Source organism: Anomaloglossus baeobatrachus, chromosome 1, assembly GCF_048569485.1.
Source record: "Anomaloglossus baeobatrachus isolate aAnoBae1 chromosome 1, aAnoBae1.hap1, whole genome shotgun sequence".
NCBI lineage: Eukaryota > Metazoa > Chordata > Amphibia > Anura > Aromobatidae > Anomaloglossus > Anomaloglossus baeobatrachus.
Window position 1 is genome coordinate 582,147,982 of NC_134353.1, and position 19,381 is coordinate 582,167,362.

A 19,381-nucleotide genomic window follows, 5' to 3' on the forward strand; every position below is an offset into this window, starting at 1 on the left:
CCCTACATTTCAAAGTAAACATTTGACCGCCTGATGGCCTTGAGCTCTGCTGCCAGCATAGTAAGGAGGTGTGTGGGATTCCTTGGGCGCAGTTACAACGCGGGTGGCCTGACCACACAGGGTTTGGGCCGAGGTGGAGGACCCACACGAGGTTGAGGAGGCAGAAGCAGTGGAGGAACTTGTACATACAGATGAAGGATTGACACACAAGTCGTGTGGACGGCAAGACTTGTACAGCAAACCCTTCTCCATCTCTCACCATAGTTACCCAGTGCCCAGTCAGCAACATGTAACTCTCCTGTCCATGCTTACTGGTCCAAGTATCTGTGGTGAAATGCACCCTGTCACACACACAGAGCTTCTCAAGGAATCGGTGAGGTTGTGTGCGACCTGGTGTGGTAGCGCCTTTCTTGGAGAAGGAGTGACGACTGGCCATCGGCTCTTGGGGCACTGCAATGGGCATAAGGTCTCGAAAATCCTCGATCTCAAAAGGGTGTAAAGGCAGCCTTTCTGTTGCCAACAAGTTGTAGATGATGAAACTCAACCTCTTAGGCATGTCATGCCCTTCGAAAATCATGTAAAACACAGCGAGGGGACTCCAACCACAGTCTCCCTCGTTGCCACTAATTGGGCCACACACACCCCACTTGACTGGCATCACTTGACCCCCCTATTCAAAATGAAAAAGATGCTTTGCATGAAGCACTCTCAAAAATATGCGTGCCTTTCGCCTCCCCTGGATGACCCAGGGGAAGAAAAGTCCTCTGAGAGCCATTACTTGTTCATCTTGGTTCTTTTAGAAACACAGCGAGGGGACTCCAACCACAGTCTCCCTCGTTTCCTTTAATTGGGCCACACACACCCCACTTGACTTGCATCAGTTGACCCCCCTTTTGAAAAAGAAAAAGATGCTTGGCATGAAGCACTCTCAAAAATACGCGTGCCTTTCACCTCCCCTGGATGACCCAGGGGAAGAAAAGTCCTCTGAGAGCCATGACTTGTTCATCTTGGTTCTTTTACAAACACAGCGAGGGGACTCCAACCACAGTCTCCCTCGTTGCCACTAATTGGGCCACACACACCCCACTTGACTGGCATCAGTTGACCCCCCTATTCAAAATGAAAAAGATGCTTTGCATGAAGCACTCTCAAAAATACGCGTGCCTTTCGCCTCCCCTGGCTGACCCAGGGGAAGAAAAGTCCTCTGAGAGCCATGACTTGTTCATCTTGGTTCTTTTAGAAACACAGCGAGGGGACTCCAACCACAGTCTCCCTCATTGCCACTAATTGGGCCACACACACCCCACTTGACTGGCATCAGTTGACCCCCCTTTTGAAAAAGAAAAAGATGCTTTGAATGAAGCACTCTCAAAAATACGCGTGCCTTTCGCCTCCCCTGGCTGACCCAGGGGAAGAAAAGTCCTCTGAGAGCCATGACTTGTTCATCTTGGTTCTTTTAGAAACACAGCGAGGGGACTCCAACCACAGTCTCCCTCGTTGCCACTAATTGGGCCACACACACCCCACTTGACTGGCATCACTTGACCCCGCTATTCAAAATGAAAAAGATGCTTTGCATGAAGCACTCTCAAAAATACGCGTGCCTTTCGCCTCCCCTGGCTGACCCAGGGGAAGAAAAGTCCTCTGAGAGCCATGACTTGTTCATCTTGGTTCTTTTAGAAACACAGCGAGGGGACTCCAACCACAGTCTCCCTCGTTTCCACTAATTGGGCCACACACACCCCACTTGACTGGCATCAGTTAATTCCCCTTTTGAAAAAGAAAAAGATGCTTTGCATGAAGCACTCTCAGAAATACGCGTGCCTTTCGCCTCCCCTGGCTGACCCAGGGGAAGAAAAGTCCTCTGAGAGCCATGTCCACATTGTCAGTGGACAGACACGTGTGCTTATCTGCCAGCAGACCCCAGCAGCACTGAAGACAGGTTCCGAGAGAACGCTGGCTGCAGGACACGACAAGATCCCCAAGGCGTACGTGGCAATCTCAGGCAATTTATCCAGATTGGAAGCCTAAAATGAGCAGGGCTCAAGTTGCACAGTAATGGCATCGATGTTTCCTTGCATATACTCATATATCTGTGTGTCCTCCTCTTTTTCCTTGTCCAGCTCTTTTGTTTTCGCATGAGTATATGTCCTTGTCACTTTCCCCTGTGTTTGTGTTGTGTTGTGAGTTGTTTGTCACCTTTTGGACACCTTTGAGGGTGTTTTCTAGGTGTTTTTATGTGTTTGTGAATGCCTGCCATTGTTTCCTATGCAGTTCGAGTTCGGTTCGTCGAACGTTCGACGAACCGAACTCGAACGGGAGCTCCGTTCGGCGAACCGACCTCAAGCCGAACCGCGACCGGTTCGCTCATCTCTAGTTAGAAGTCCATTTGGTGGTACTAATCAGTATCTGAGAGCCTAAACAGTTACTGAGCAGGACTACCTTCTGGACTCCTAGGCATTGACAGAGCAGGGATTTCAATGAATGACATACAATTTTTATGAATCTTCCTGTACAAAATTATATATCAATTTTCTGATGTCTTTTTGCTCCAGTGAAATTCGAGAAAAATTTTAATGGTGAATTTTCACAGAGCCAAACATGCCAAAAAGGGAAAAGACCACGTGATGGCTTTGTATATATGAGCACACTCTAACATTTTGCCTTGTTCACAGAATTAGGACTGCTTCTCACTTGCGAGTTTCTCGCAGTACAGCAATGCGAGAAAAACTCACATTGGAATCGGACACATGTTAGTCAATGATTCAGCTCGCATTTGCGATTTTTTTCCTCAGTCCAAATGGGACTGAGAAAAAAATCGCAGCATGCTGCTTTTTTGCGAGTTTCTACTGCGAATCTCTCCAATGCAAGTCTATGGGAGCGTGTAAAAAAATCGGATGTCACGGGACGGCACTCACACCATCCTAGTGACATGCGATTTTCTAAATACATTTCTCGCATGTTTCCTAAAACACTGGAAACGAGTGATATGTCACAATGTCTGTCAATCACTATTCTCTCCCTCTCGGTCTCTATTCTCTCTCTGTTGGTCCGTCACTATCTCTGTCCCTCGCTCACAGTCTGTCAGTCATTTTCCCCTCCTCTCTCATACTCACCGTTCTCCGATCCCCGGCGCGGCGCTGCACGGCGGTCACACTGCTGCGGCGGCTTTTACTATTTTGAAAAAGCCGGCCGCTCATTAAACAATCTCGTATTCCCTGCTTTCCCCGCCCACAGGCGCCAATGATTAGTTGCAGTGAGACACGCCCCCACGCTGAGTGACAGGTGTCTCACTGCACCCAATCACAGCAGCCGGTGGGCGTGTCTATACTGTGCAGTGAAATAAATAATTAAATAATTAAAAAAAATGGCGTGCGGTCCCCCCAATTTTAATACCAGCCAGATAAAGCCATACGGCTGAAGGCTGGTATTCTCAGGATGGGGAGCTCTACGTTATGGGGAGCCCCCCAGCCTAACAATATCAGTCAGCAGCCGCCCAGAATTGCCGCATACATTAGATGCGACAGTTCTGGGACTGTACCCGGCTCTTCCCGATTTGCCCTGGTGCGTTGGCAAATCGGGGTAATAAGGAGTTAATGGAAGCCCATAGCTGCCACTAAATCCTAGATTAATCAAGTCAGGCGTCTCCACGAGATACCTTCCATGATTAATCTGTAAGTTACAGTAAATAAACACACACACACACCTGAAAAAATCATTTATTAGAAATAAAAAACACTAACAAATTCCCTGGTTCACCAATTTAATAAGCCCCAAAAAGCCCTCCATGTCCGGCGTAATCCAGGATGGTCCAGCGTCGCTTCCAGCTCTGCTGCATGAAGGTGACCGGAGCTGCAGAAGACACTGCCGCTCCTGTCAGCTCCACGCAGCAACTGAGGTGAGTAGCGCGATCAGCTGAGCTGTCACTGAGGTTACCCGCGGCCACCGCTGGATCCTCCAACAGTGACAGCGGGTAACCTCAGTGACAGCTGAGCTGATCGCGCGGCTCTCTTCAGTTGCTGCGTGGAGCTGACAGGAGCGGCGGTGTCTTCTGCAGCTCCGGTCACCTTCATGCAGCAGAGCTGGAAGCGACCTGGACCATCCTGGATTACGCCGGACATGGAGGGCTTTTTGAGGCTTATTAAATTGGTGAACCAGGGAATTTGTTAGTGTTTTTTATTCCTAATAAATGATTTTTTCAGGTGTGTGTGTGTTTATTTACTGTAACTTACAGATTAATCATGGAAGGTATCTCGTGGAGATGCCTGACATGATTAATCTAGGATTTAGTGGCAGCTATGGCCTTCCATTAACTTCTTATTACCCCGATTTGCCAACGCACCAGGGAAATCGGGAAGAGCCGGGTACAGTCCCAGAACTGTCGCATCTAATGTATGCGGCAATTCTGGGCGGCTGCTGACTGATATTGTTAGGCTGAGGGGCTCCCCATAACGTGGAGCTCCCCATCCTGAGAATACCAGCCTTCAGCCGTATGGCTTTATCTGGCTGGTATTAAAATTGGGGGGACCGCACGCCGTTTTTTTAATTATTTAATTATTTATTTCACTGCACAGTATAGACACGCCCACCGGCTGCTGTGATTGGGTGCAGTGAGACACCTGTCACTCAGCGTGGGGGCGTGTCTCACTGCAACCAATCATAGGTGCCTGTGGGCGGGTTAAGAAGGGAATACGAGATTGTTTAATGAGCGGCCGGCTTTTTCAAAATAGTAAAAGCCGCCGCAGCAGTGTGAATGCCGTGCAGCGCCGCGTCGGGGATCGGGGCTTGGTGAGTATGAGAGAGGGCTGCTAACTTCAGTCACTCAGGGGATTAGCGGTCACCAGTGAGCCCTTCACAGGTGACCGCTAATCAGGACGCGGCACAGACAGAGCCGCAGCATGACAATGAAGTCGGGTGAAGTTCACCGGAGTTCATTCTGATCGTGCGGCTCTGTCTGTGTCTGCTGTCATCTGCCATTCAGCTCTGCTACATGGCTGTCTGTGGCTGCTGTCAGCGGCCATGTAGCAGAGCTGAATGGCAGATGACATAGTAAAAAATACGCATTACACACGCATTACACACGCTAGTAAAATCATTAATTTATTCAGAAAAAGCATCGCACTTGCGTTGCACTCGGACCTAACGTGAACTAAAATCAGCCGAGTTTTTTTCAGCCCAGTCGGATCGATTTTACTCGCATAGATGTGTTTCCAGCCTTACTGTTATAGGTGATTCAATGGGGTATGCAGGCATGCAGTGGCTACAGGCCCAAGGTTTGTATACTGGTAGGGTGAAATGGCCAGCACTCCCGTACCTAGGCTCCGTTGGTATAGCTCAGAACATGCTGCTTACAGACCAGACACCATTTTAAGGCTATGTGCCCATGGGACTATGTACCCGCGGATTTTGCTGTGGAAAACCTGCGGATTCATCTGCATTTTCTAGATAAATCTGCAGGTTTTAGCAAGTACAGACACTCTCCATGTTATCCTATGGGACATGGGGAGTGTCTGTGTCCATGCTGCGGTATGTGCAGCTGCGGAATATGCTGCGGATGTCCTGCAGCCGCACGTAACTGCATGCCAATTATTCATGCGCAAATATCTGCGGTATTCCCGACCCTCCACTACGGAGATAGAGGCTGGGATTTCCGCAGGTAAGTCGCATGAATGTCCGCAGGTTTACCGCAGATATTTCGCTGGAATCCCACAGCAATGGATAGCTGCGGATTCCGAGGATCAGCTGTGGGAAACCTGCGGACGTACCTGCGGATATATCCGCGGGTACATAGTCCCATGGGCACATAGCCTAAGTGTGACAGAATTTTTTTAGGTCTTAGTCACAGGTCAGTTTTTTCACTACTGTTTAATCAGTTTGTAAACCAAAACTAGTCGAAGATCTAAGACACAGGTTATGAAAGAAGTAAGGTGATTCAGCACCCAAAAAAATGGGAATAAGTGAAAACACATGTTAGTCCAGAAGGTGTACAGTGTACAGTGTACACCTTCTGGGCGAACCTGTTTTTTCACTTATTCCAATGTTGGGATTTTAAACATTCCAATAAATGAATTCACTATTTAACCATATTTTTTGGGTGCTGGATTGCATCACTTGTTTCTTATCCTGTGGAATTTTACGGACGCTGGCCTTGAAGATCCTTGCATCAACCTTGGAACTTGTGGACAATTTTCTGGGGACTGTCGTGCGCTGATATACAACTTTTCTTTACTTGATCGAAAACCCAGGTGTGAAGCAATCATAGTCTTTTTTTGTCTTTCTCTGTGTAGTTAGACATAGAGTTTGACAGGTTCTCATTAAGTATTTACATAATATGTTATCATTATTATTTAATTGTCATTTTTTATTAGTTGCAAGCGAACGTAGACAAACTGAGTGTTTGGGCATCCACTTGGCAGATGAGGTTTAATGTGGATATATCTAAAGTAATGCATCTGGGCACTGATACACTGCTTGTACCATATGTCTTTGGGGGAGTAAAACTAGGCGAGTCACTTGTAGAGAAGGATCTGGGTGTATTTGTAGATCCCAGTCTAAAGAGTACTTTGCACGCTGCGACATCACAAGCCGATGCTGCTATGTCGAGCGCGATAGTCCCCGCCCCCATCGCAGCAGCAATATCTTGTGATTGCTGGCGTAGCGAACATTATCGCTATGCCAGCTTCACATGCACTTACCTGTCCTGCGACGTCGCTCTGGCCTGCGATCCGCCTCCTTCTTAAGGGGGCAGGTCGTGCGGCGTCACAGCGCCGTCACACGGCAGGCGGCCAATAGCAGCGGAGGGGCGGAGATGATCAGGATGTAAACATCCCGCCCACCTGCTTCCTTCCTCATTGCAGCCGGGACGCAGGTAGGAGATGTTCCTCACTTCTGCGGCTTCACACACAGCGATGTGTGATGCCGCAGGAACGAGGAACTACATCGTACCTGTCGCTGCACCGGCATTATGGAAAAGTCGGAACCTACACCGATGATACGATAACGACGCTTTTGCGCTCGTTAATCGTATCAAAAAGGATTTGCACACTACGATATCGACTGTGACGCCGGATGTGCGTCACTTTCGATTTTACCCCACCGACATCGCACCTGCGATGTCGTAGTGTGCAAAGCCCGCCTAAATGCCAGCCTGCAATGTCAATCAGCGGCTTCTAAGGCTTGCAGGATATTGTCATGTACTAAATTAGCCCACATTCACATGTTCAGTATTTGGTCAGTGTTTGACATTAGTATTTGAAAGCCAAAATCAGGAATGGAACAATCAGAGGAAAAGTATAGGGCCGGTGTCACACTTGCAAGTGCCTCACGTGTATCTCGCGTGAGTCTCGCATTGCATCACCTGGCATGGACTCACACTCTCCTCACAGGAGCGGGTCGGTTGCATGCATCTCTATGCAGCTGAGACGCTCCTGTCCGGAGAGTGTGTGGCTGTGATGGGTGATGCAACATGAGACTCGTGTGAGATACACTCAAGGCACTCACAAGTGTGACACCGGCCTCAGTCTACATTCACATGTTCATCATTTGGTCAGTATTTTAACTCAGTATTTGTAAGCCAAAACCAGGAGTGGGTGAAAAATACAGCAGTGATGCCATGTTTCTATTATACTTTCCTATGATTGATCCAGTCTTGCTTTTTGGCTTACAAATAGTGAAGAGCAGACTCGCAGATAACCGAGACCGGCGGGTCCCTCTTATCTGGTTTTTAAAATCTGGATCCCGGATGGATACCAGTCCCCATATAAGTCTATGGGGATCAGAATCCGGCAATTAAAAATGTTGATAGAAAAGGATAGGGGGATAGGAGCAGGGTCGCTGTACTTACCGAGGCTCTGGGATTGCTGAACACTGGCCCCACGGCCTCTCCTTCACTTCAGGGGCTTCTCATTACTTTCATTGTACATGCACTGCTTTCACTGCCCACCGGCCGTCCTAGCGTCTGTGATTGGTTGCAGTCAGATGCGCCCCAGCCTGTGTGACAGTGCATGCCTGCAACTAATCACAGGCGCTGTCTGTGGGTCTATATTGTACAGTAAAAATTAATAAATAAATAAAATATTTGGCATAGGGTCCACTCATATAATGACACCAAGCATCAATAAAGCCTATGGCTACAGGTTGCAGCCCTGAGCCGTGCCCTAATCTTTGCTGTGTATCAAAATAGGAGGAACCGCATGCGACTTTTTTTTTAATAATTTAAATGATTTTAAAAAACAGCGTACGGTCCCTCCCAAATTTGATACCCAGCCATGATAAAGCCTGACACCTGGGGGCTGGTATTCTCAAAAAATAGCAGCCTGCAGCCACCCCAAAATTATTGCATCTGATATAAAAGGTTTAATAGTTTCTATATTTCTAGATTTTAAATACTTTATTATTACATTACTACATTTTGTTTAAGTACATACTAGCCGCAGTCTAGTCTGTCTGAAAATTCAAGGTCTTATTTTTTTTGTTTCTTATCTCATATGCAAGACTCAGCTCTGTATTTCTGAGACTTACAGGTCATATGAGGCTGCAGGAGGGGGTTAATTGGTAAATTTCCACTAGAAGCATTTATGCAATATCACATTGGACTGTAAATGGTATAAATTATCTGTGCACTGGTAAATAAACAGAAACTGGTTTTGCTCACAAGTGTGAATCATCCTTTCTCCAGTTCTTGATATCTAAGAGGCCTAATTCAATTTGGACCTGACGGGTGATCCCGTAAGCTGACCTTTGAGTCAGAGCAGAATAGGTACAACACATCCATTAGGTGCGACAATCCCGGCGCTTTACCCGACTCTTCCCGATTTCCCTGGTGCGGTGGCAGTCGAGGTAATATCATGGGTTAATGATAGCGCACAATTGTCAACAAGCCCAAAATTAGTGATGGGTAGACCTCCCATCACTAATCCCCCGGCTGGCACTGTCACTTTTAAAGTGAAGGGCCGTGCCCCTCACCCCGCCAGCTCTTTAACAGTGACAGTGCCTGCCGGAGGGAGGGAGTGCGGGGCTGGATTATGGTGAAACTTCAACGATCTTTTTGGGGTTAATAAAGAGGGGAAAGAGGGTGCTATATTTTATTTCAAATAAAGGATTTTTCTCTGTGTTTACTTCTTTTGACTTATAGGATTAGTGATGGGGGTCTCATAGACCCATACCTATCACTAAATTTGGGCTTGATGACAGTTGTGGTCTGTCATTTAACCCCTTATTACCCCAATTGCTACCGCACCAGGGCAATCGGGAAGAGCCGGGTATCCATCTAATGAATGCAACAATTTTGGGGCGGCTGCAGGCTGCTATTTTAAGGCTGGGGGGCTCCCAATAACCATGGGTCTCCCCAGCCTGAGAATACCAGTCCCCAGCTGTCGGGCTTTTTCATGGCTGGGTATCAAAATTGGGGGGGGGGCCGCACTCTGTTTTTTTTTTTTATTATTTATTTCAAGATTTAAAAAAAAAAAAAAAGAAAAGAAAAAGCTGCAGACGATTCCTCCTATTTTGATACACACCCAAGATAAGTGCACGGCTTGGGGCTGCAGCCTGAACCTGTATACTTGGTCCAAGGCAAAAGGAGGTTTTCCAGCAGCACATCCGGTCATATAAAATCAATCTTTATTCTATAGTCGATTAAAAATAAGACATCAATATACAAAAGAGGGGGTCCATTCCCTCATACCCCTCAGGGATACTAAAGCCTGCTTTACACATTGCAATTTCGCATACAATATTGTATGCGATTTGCAATGCCCCCATCGTATGTGCAGCACGTTCAATTTGTTGAACGTGCCGCACAAATGATTAACCCCCGTTACACGTACTTACCTTCCATACGACCTTGATGTAGGCAGCGAACGTCCACTTCCTGGAGTGGGAGGGACGTTCGGTGTCACAGCGACGTCACGCGGCAGCCGGCCAATAGAAGCGGAGGGGCGGAGCTAAGCGGGACGTAAACATCCCGCCCACCTCCTTCCTTCCGCATTGTGGGCCGGGAGCCGCAGGACGCAGGTAAGATCTGTTCATCGTTCCCGGGGTGTCACACACTGCGATGTGCGCTACCCCGGGAACGTTGAACAATCTGACGTTCAATTCTAGAGAAATGAACGATGTGCATGCGATGAACATTTTAACGTTCAATCGCAATCGCACTTACCTGTCACACACTAACTTACAATGCCGGATGTGCGTCACTTACGACGTGACCCCGCCGACACATTGTAAGATATATTGCAGCATGTAAAGCAAGCTTAAGAATCACACATTTCGGATGTGTAGTTCTTACTCATAGCACGTGTATATATATATCACCATTGCTTTTATATGAGGGCTGCTGATAAGTCTTTGGCTTTACCCAGAAAGAAATGAGATAGGATGATGAAACTTTACATTTATTCCATATACTCTCCACTGATGTCAACACACTTCTTACATTGGTATTCCAAGTTCTGTAAGCCAAGCAAAAAGAAGGATTTCGGTTGTGCCTCAAACCAGACAACTGTAGCAGCCTTGGCATTAGAAATGGTATGAAATTTGGTACCCTTGAGGTGTTTCTTGAGGTTTGGAAACAGATGATAGTCGAAGGGAGCTAGATCTGGTGAATAAGGTGGGTGGTCAACCTGCTAGATGCCCAGCTCTCCCAGTTTTGCCGTGGTGGCTTGTGTAGTGTGAGCGGAGGCGTTGTCTTACAGGAACAAGATTCCTTTGCACTGCTTGCCACGCCTTTTGGCCTTCAGAGCTGCCTTCAATTGGTCCAGAAGTTCAATCTAATACCTTGCATTGATGATGGAACCCTTTTGAAGGTAGTCCACTAGCAGCACGCCCTCCTTATCCCAGAACACAGACACCATCACCTTAGTGGCAGATTTTTGCACTCTGAACTTCTTTGGACAAGGAGAACCACTCCATAAATCCAGGTCTCATCCATAGTGACCAGTCGATCCAGGAAGTTCTTATCAGTCCGGAAAGGCTGATAAATGGACCGGGAAGTTTTCAGTCGCATGCTTCTCTGATCTGTTGTCAAACATTTGGGGACCCACTTTGCAGATAGCTTCCTCATGTCCAAATGTTCATGGATAATGACACAAACACGTTCGCGGGAAATCCCAATGATGCTTGCTATTGCTTTAGCTGAAATTCGTCAATTCTTCAGTATGAGGTTGAGCGCAGCATCGACGATCTCCGGAACAACAACAACTCTTGGTTGTCCAGGACGTTCCTCGTCATTGGTGCTGAAGTGGCCCATTTTAAATTTGGCAACTCAGTTCTTAACTGTGAAATATGAAGGGCATTGATCCCCCAATGTCTGCGTCATATCACCATGAATATCCTTCAAGGACGTTCCTTGCAGAAACAAGTATTTTATCACTCCTCTGCTCTGTTGCTGTGAATATCGCACTATACTCTGCCATTTTGTTTTCCCGCATGCGTAGAACACTGTTGCCATAAGCAACAAACACAAAATTTTGAAAACATAGATTAGACACATGAGACTTTCATGTGATGTAACATTCGTTACCATAGAAACAAAAAAGGTCAAAAAGTAAAAGACTTATCAGCAGCCCCTCGTAATGACTAGTCACAGAAAACTCCTGCAGAATTGACGAGATAATGAACTCATTTACATAAAAAATATTCATTAACTATTTAAATATGCAAAATGCATGGATATATGCAAAAGTTTATTTTATGGGGACAATTAAAGAAGATAAAAAGTAGCTATTTGTGCTTGGTATTATAATATTGGGGGTAAATGTTTTATTTATTTATTTTTACTGTACGATATAGACCCGCAGATAGCGCTTGTGATTGGTTGCATGCAGACGTCACAGGCTAGGAGCGTGTCTGACTGCAACCAGTTACAGCTGCTAGAATGGCCAGTGTGCGGGGAAAGCAGGGAAAGTAGTGCATATAGATGAGCAACAATGAGTGGCCCCTAAAGTGAAGGAGAGGATGCAGGAGCAGTTTACAGCTGTGTTGGAGCCTTGGTAAGTATGATGCGCTTGCTTCATTCTTATCTTTTCCTTTTTTTTTTTTAATTTTCCGAGTTGCCACATACAGATCAACGCCCAAGCTCGGGTCCAGCACTCGGATAAGTTTAAAACTGTGCGGATACAGACTTTTACAGTCCGGGTCCGCCCATCACTACTTAGGCTGCGTGCCCACTATCAATTTTCACAGCGTTTTGAATGCAGCATGCTTCAGCTGCGTCCAAAACGCTGCGATGTACAGTTCAAGCACAGTGAATGGGATTTCTAGAAATCACATGCCCACTGTGCTTGTTTTTTCTGCAACAACCACTGACCTGTGGTGCTGCTTTCCGAGCAGCAGCATGTCAATTGTTTGCTGCGGAGTCGCATGCGTCCTTTGCAGGGAGAACAGAAGAGAGAGATTGCAGCACCCCAAGCCCGGATCGTGGGCACGGGCAGCTGTGATCCTGTGTTCTTCTGTGGAGAAGACTCGCGGTCCCGCAGGTCAGGATCCGCCGCGTCCAGGACGCAGCGGGTCCTGATCGTGGACACATAACCTTACAAATACTGAGGTAAAAAACTCACCAAATACTGAACATGTGATAGTGGCCTTAGACATAGACTTGCAAGATAAGGATATACTGCCACTTTTCAAAAAGTTCAGCCTCATCTTTAGTATGCAGTTCAGTTCTGGACAGCATTTTATAGAGAGACTATACTGGCATTAGAAAATTTCAAAGAAGAGACACAAAACTGATAAGGGGCTTTTAGGATGACCTTGGCTATGAGGAAAAATTAAAATAATTCAACTGATTTAGTCTTGAGAAAAGACATCTAAAGGGCAGGGCATTATTGCATTATTAATTGGTACAAGTACATAAATGGTCCATACAAAAAGTATTTTCAAAAACTATTTCATGTTAAACTCTCTCAAAAGACAAAGGGGCACTCCCTCTATCTATAGAAACATCGGTTCAATGCCATAAGAGGCAAAACTCAAATGCTATGTACCAGAAGAACTAGGAATCTGTGTAACAGCTTGTATCAGGAACTAATCATAGCCAGGCTTATATGCTTTTTTGAAGCCCCACATGTGTAGCGGTGCATTTACCTTCAGGGACTCCACATGGAATGGTCTGGTCAAAGGTAGGTTGCTTCTTTAGGATTTTCGTGACGCCACTCTCGGTATTGTGGTCAGGGGACCACCGCTGCAGGTTAGGGGACGCCTGGGGCTGGTGTTGTGTGCAGCTGGGTGTCGTGGCCTCCCGAGAGTGAGGCAAGCCCCAGGGTCCGGTTGGAGTGTGTGTAGAACCACAAGTAGCAGAATGACTCAGGCACAGTCCAGACAGTCTTTCAGGGTTTTTTACTCACAATTGGTGGCAGGGTGAGTACCTGGGCGTAGCTGGGATGAACCAGAGGAAACCAGGCACTCCATCAGACTGACTTGTGAGGGTGACTACCGACTCGCCCTCCTAGCCCTGGTGTTTTTGGGGTGACCCCGACTTGTAGTTCTGCTGGGGTGGCCAAGGGAAGTTGCTGCAGCCTATTCTCCCCTCGTTTCGGCCCGTTTGCTTGTAGCCTGGACCAGGTCACTCTGGCTACTTGCCTCCTGTGAGCTATGGGCCCTCTCTTTGCTACGTGGCTCCAGACTCTGTGTTGTTGGGTGGAGGGTATCAAGTACCCCCTCCACCTACAGGTTGAGCAGGCCTGGTACCTCCCTGGCAGTCCCCGTACTCAGCCACCCCTCTGCTCTTTCTAGCCTTGGGTGGATTTCGGGCGGCACTACCAGGTGACCGATCTCCCCCGTCGGTAGCCACTGCACGTGCGTTGTCAGATTGTGCCAGGCTCCAGGGTCTGCTTCCTGCGTCTGCTCTCCCTGACCTGCACTAACTAACTAGCTCACTACTTCCTCCCCTCTTTGCCTGCCTACGCAACCTAGGAACCAGGCTCTCTACCACACCCCTTGAGTGGAGATGGAGGCCACGCCCCCTCCTGGATTCCCCAGGGGTCCACTCAAAGGTCCATGCGGGAGACCTGATTACTATGCGCCTGTGTAATCACACCTCGGTCAGCCTTCTGGTTTACCTGTGTTGTACTGCCCCCAGCACGGGTGCAGTACTCAGTGGTGCCTGACCAGGTCAGGGGCGCCACACTTTTAGAAGAAAATAACAAATACATGTGTTAAATGTTTGTTTTGTAGCTGGATCCAATCGACTGACATTCAGGATCAAGTGGAGAAAGCCTACTTATTAGGGCAGACTGGGTCATGAATTATTGCTGTTCCTCTACCTCAATCCTATTATCTTTTTTCCTTCCTCACTTGAACTTCACTTAAACCTCAGTTCAGGATTACACACCTTGTATATCAGGATAAGCCAGCATGAGCAAGATCGCCCACTGCAAACTGATGGCCGTACTTTCAGTCCCTGCAGTGAATAGATCCACCACTACTTGAAGCAGATTTGGTGTATCAAATGTGGAGTCAGGATCACCACTTGTCTGGAAGTAAAATATATACATATTTTTTTAATGACTAGTATATGAATTACGATGCATGGATGGCATGAATATTTGAGATATATCATAATGTGTGTCACAATACTGCATATGAGGAGCAACCCATATAAACAGACCTTCCATCAAACTGAAACACTGTTTGTATTATAGCACTTTTCAGAAGGTATGATCTATAAAAGGAATCTGTCACATGGTTTTTGCCACCTATTCTGAGAGCAATAAATATAGTGTCGTATGCTCCACCAATATTACATAACCAGCCGAGCAAGAGGTGTGAATAAATGTGGTAACAATTTAAAATGTAACCTTTAATAAACCGATTAAAAGAGTAATAACCACACAACATAAATGGTTGTAAAACCAACCCAATAGAAAGGAGCAATTTTGCAGGCTCCTGATATTACCAATTCAGGACAAACTGCACATTAAGCGGGAAAGAACAACCGATTTCCTCCCTCTGTGGTAATGAAAATGGAGACAACACTGAAAAGGTTGTCAGACACAGTCACCAGTGTTCAGCGGGGTCATATAGACAACACTTACTAAATCTTATTACAACCATTTATGTTGTGTGGTTATTACTCTTTTAATCGGTTTATTTAAGGTTACATTTTAAATTGTTACCCCATTTATTCACACCTCTTGCTCGGCCGGTTATGTATTCTGAGAGCAGCATAACGTAGTGGCAGAGATCCTGATTCCAGCAATGTGACACTTACTCAGCTGCTTAGTGTAATTTTGATAAAATCATTGATTAATCAGCAGTAGATTATCATTAAAGGGCTGTTTTTGATAAATTTGATAGATTATGGATTCCTTGGTCTGCCGGCAGGTAGTCTAGTATATTCACTTGCTCTGTATATCTGCTAAATCTGGAGCAGAGTAAACACTGATTTTATCAAAATGACATCAAACAGCTCAGTAACTGACACACTGCTGGAATCAGGGTCTCTGTCTCTACATTATGCTGCTCTCAGATGGAGGAGCAAAAACCTGGTGACAGATTCCCTTTAATTGAATTGTACAAATTCATAATTTGTACAATTAATTTGTAATTTGTAAAAATTTATTTTTTTCTCCCTAAAACAACTGTACACCTGTCCAGAGACTGAGTGACAATGCACAGAATTCTGACCAATTAGACCAATCTTACAGATTCTAAAACTGGTCTAATTTATTCATTTACACTAATTTTCTTCTCTTCTTCAGCCTTTATAATTATCCTAAAATAAAACCTTCCTATTCCATATATTGGATTTGTCTTTCAGATATCCATTGACATGATACATGATACATTATGTTTTGACAGATTTTTAAGCACATCTGTGTTTTCTGTCTGATAAAATGATATTTTTCACACACCAATTTTGGTCAAATTGGACAAAAATTGGTCCGATATGTTTGTGTAAATGCATCCTGAATGCAAGTAATAGAGGATAAATTACATTAACAGACACTGCTCATGGATATACATGGAGCCATTTCTTTTTACAAAATTTAGCCATTATATACCTTTGCAATCTGTGCCAAATAGTGGTCGATGAGATCATCAGGCTCCTCCAGCGATTCATTTTGTTGGTGAATTCTTATTTCATTTCTTATGAAGTTGTACATGAATTCTTGATTTTTAAATATTTTCTGATGGGGACCTGGTAAGCGCTTCATCAGCCAAGGAAAGGCATCATAAAGCTGTGAAGCAAAATCAGTGATGTTAGTATTATACATAACCATATAATGTTATTCCGTAACAATTTACAATTAAACAGGGACATGTACAGAGAATACAGTTCAACAATAACAGGGAGGAGTGAGGGCCCTGCTTACAAGCTTACAATGTATAAGGAATTGGAGGGACACAATACACCATGTTCCAAATTATTATGCAAATTATATTTTTCTCTGATTTTTCCTAATGGTTGGTGTAAATGACAGTCAGTCTAATAACAGTCATCACCTATTAGAGTATACATCGAGAAACCTCCCAATGATAACAGTATAATCTTCAAAATTTAAAAAAACTCAAAATGCACTGTTCCAAATTATTAGGCACAGTAGTTTCTAAACATTTTATATGTTTTAAAGAACTGAAAATGCTCATTAGGAGGTCACATTCACTGAAATAAAAAGCTATTTAAATCCAAAACATCCTAACAGACCAAGTTACATGTTAACAAAGGAACCCTTCTTTGATATCACCTTCACAATTCTTGCATCCATTGAACATTGAACTGAGTTTTTGGAGAGTTTCTGCTTGAATTTCTTTGCATGATGTCAGAATAGCCTCCCAGAGCTGCTGTTTTGATGTGAACTGCCTCCCACCCTCATAGATCTTTTGCTTGATGATACTCCAAAGGTTCTCTATAGGGTTGAGGTCAGGGGAAGATGGTGGCTACACCATGAGTTTATGTCCTTTTATGCCCATAGCAGCCAATGACACAGAGGTATTCTTTGCAGCATGAGATGGTGCATTGTCATGCATGAAGATGATTTTGTTCCTGAAGGCACGTTTCTGCTTTTTGTACCATGGAAGAAAGTTGTCAGTCAGAAACTCTATATACTTTGCAGAGGTCATTTTCACACCTTCAGGAACCCTAAAGGGGCCTACCAGATGTCTCCCCATGATTCCGGCCCAAAACATGACTCCTCCACCTTCTTGCTGACGTTGCAGCCTTGTTGGGACATGGTCGCCATCCACTAATCATCCACTAATCATCCACTATTCCATCCATCTGGACCATCCAGGGGTGCTCGACACTCATCAGTAAAAAATAATGTTTGAAAATTAGTCTTCATGTATGTCTGGGCCCACTGCAACTGTTTAGGCTTGTGAGCACTGGTTAGGGGTGTCCGAATAGTAGGTTTATGCACCATAGCAAGCCTTTGAAGGATTCTACACCTTGAGGTTCAAGGGACTCCAGAGGCACCAGCAGCTTCAAATATCTGTTTGCTGGTTTGTAATGGCTTTTTAGCAGCTGCTCTCTTAATCCGGTGGATTTGCCTGACAGAAACCTTCCTCATTCTGCCTTTGGCTGTATGTGCACGTTGCGTCGTGTCCCTGCAGAAATTTCAAACCGCTGCAGAAACACTGCATAATGAATGCAATGTTTCTGCAGAAAAAAAGCCGATTTCATGTGCTATGGATGCAGCTTCTCCCATAGACAGAACAGGAGCTGCATCCAAAGCGCATGGAATAAGTGACATGTTGCTTCTTAGAACGCAGCGATTTGGAACCACATTTTGGCATCCAAATCTCTGCGCTCTCAAATGCAACGTGCGCACGTCTCATGCACAATTTACATATATTGTGCAGGGGACGCAGGTCGCATGCATTTACGCTGCGGTGCAATACGCAGCGTAAATGCATGAAATTCGGCAACGTGCGCATGAGCCCTAAATCAGCACGAACACGTATGTGCTCTGAATCAGCCACAAATCTCTTCCCAGTACGATGATCACGCTTAAGTTTTTGTGAAATATCTAATGTTTTCATCCCTTGTCCAAGGCGTTGCACTATTTGATGCTCTTCGGCAGCAGAGAGATCCTTTTTCTTTCCCATGTTACTTAAAAACTGTGGCCTGCTTAATATTGTGGAACATCCAGTTTTCCTTTTATTGGGCTCACCTGGCAAACTAATTATCAAAGGTATCTGAGATTGATTTCAGTGATCCAAAAAACCCTGAGACACAATACCATCAATGAGTTTCATTGAAAAAAAAAAAAATTAATCGCCATGATACTTAAATCCAATTTGCCTAATAATTTGGAACATGGTGTAGGTAAAAAGTGTTTGTCATGTATGGTCCAGCCATCATTATGATATGGCTTCAAATAACGTTGCATGAGCCGTCATCAGCCAGTATCTGTATCAGTACAGTTACCAAGTGCTATTGGGTGCATAGAGGATGAGGAAATAGATGAGTAGCAACGGCCAGAGTCTTAGAAAAATTTAGGAAGAGGTTTGTTTTTAAAGCATGCTTCAACATGTGGGGTCTAAAGGACCCGTTACACGCAACGACGTATCTAACGATATATCGCTGGGGTCACGGATTCCGTGACGCACATCCGGCATTGTTATCAACGTCGTTGCATGTGACACCAAAGAGCGGCCGTTAACGATGGAAAATACTCACCAAATCGCCCATTGCTGACACGTCGTTCATTTTCAAAAAATCGTTGGTTGTTGAGGTTGCAGGTTGTTCGTCGTTCCTGTGGCAGCACACATCGCTATGTGTGACACTGCAGGAACGAGGAACAACACTGTATCTGCGGCCGCCCACAATGAGGAAGGAAGGAGGTGGGCGGGACATTCCGCCCGCTCATCTCCGCCCCTCCGCTTCTATTGGGCGGCTGCTTAGTGATGCCGCTGTGATGCCGAACGAACCTCCCCCTTAGAAAGGAGGCGGTTCGCCGGCCACAGCGACGTCGCTAGGCAGGTAAATCTGTGTGACGGGTCCTAACGATGTTGTGTGCCACGGGCAGCGATTTGCCCATGACACACAACAGACGGGGGCGGGTGCTTTCACCAGCGACATCGCTAGCGATGTCGCTGCATGTAAATCCCCTTAAGTATTAATCTGATTGTTTGAAGTATTGTCTTCCAGAGAACTCATACAGCCTGAGAGAAGACTTGGAGATTGAAGTGGGAGGTTCATATTATGATGGATGTTATAATTAGGTCTTTAGGATAATGGAGGGCATGGGTAGGGTGATAATCTGAGTTAAGGGAGGAGATGTAGGGCAGTGCAGAACTGTGGAGAGTTTTGTGGGTGAGGGTGATAAGTTTATATTGTACTCTGAAATGGATTGGCAACCGGTGCAATGACTGGCACAGGGTGTAGGCATCTGTGTATCAGCTAGATAGAAACAAGATCTTGGCTGCAGCATTCATGATGGAT

The 19,381-nt window shown here is 45.6% G+C and overlaps 1 protein-coding gene across 1 annotated transcript in view; it reads right to left on the reverse strand.

Moving 5' to 3' along the window:
- The window catches only part of CYP2E1 (cytochrome P450 family 2 subfamily E member 1), a 110,043-nt gene that overhangs the window by 21,045 nt on the left and 69,617 nt on the right, over nt 1–19,381 (reverse strand). Inside the window, exons 5-6 of the mRNA XM_075340003.1 lie at nt 15,999–16,175; nt 14,327–14,468 (exon numbers count right to left, since the gene is read on the reverse strand). Coding sequence (XP_075196118.1) covers nt 14,327–14,468; nt 15,999–16,175 — 319 coding nt within the window. The remainder of the gene's footprint in view (nt 1–14,326; nt 14,469–15,998; nt 16,176–19,381) is intronic.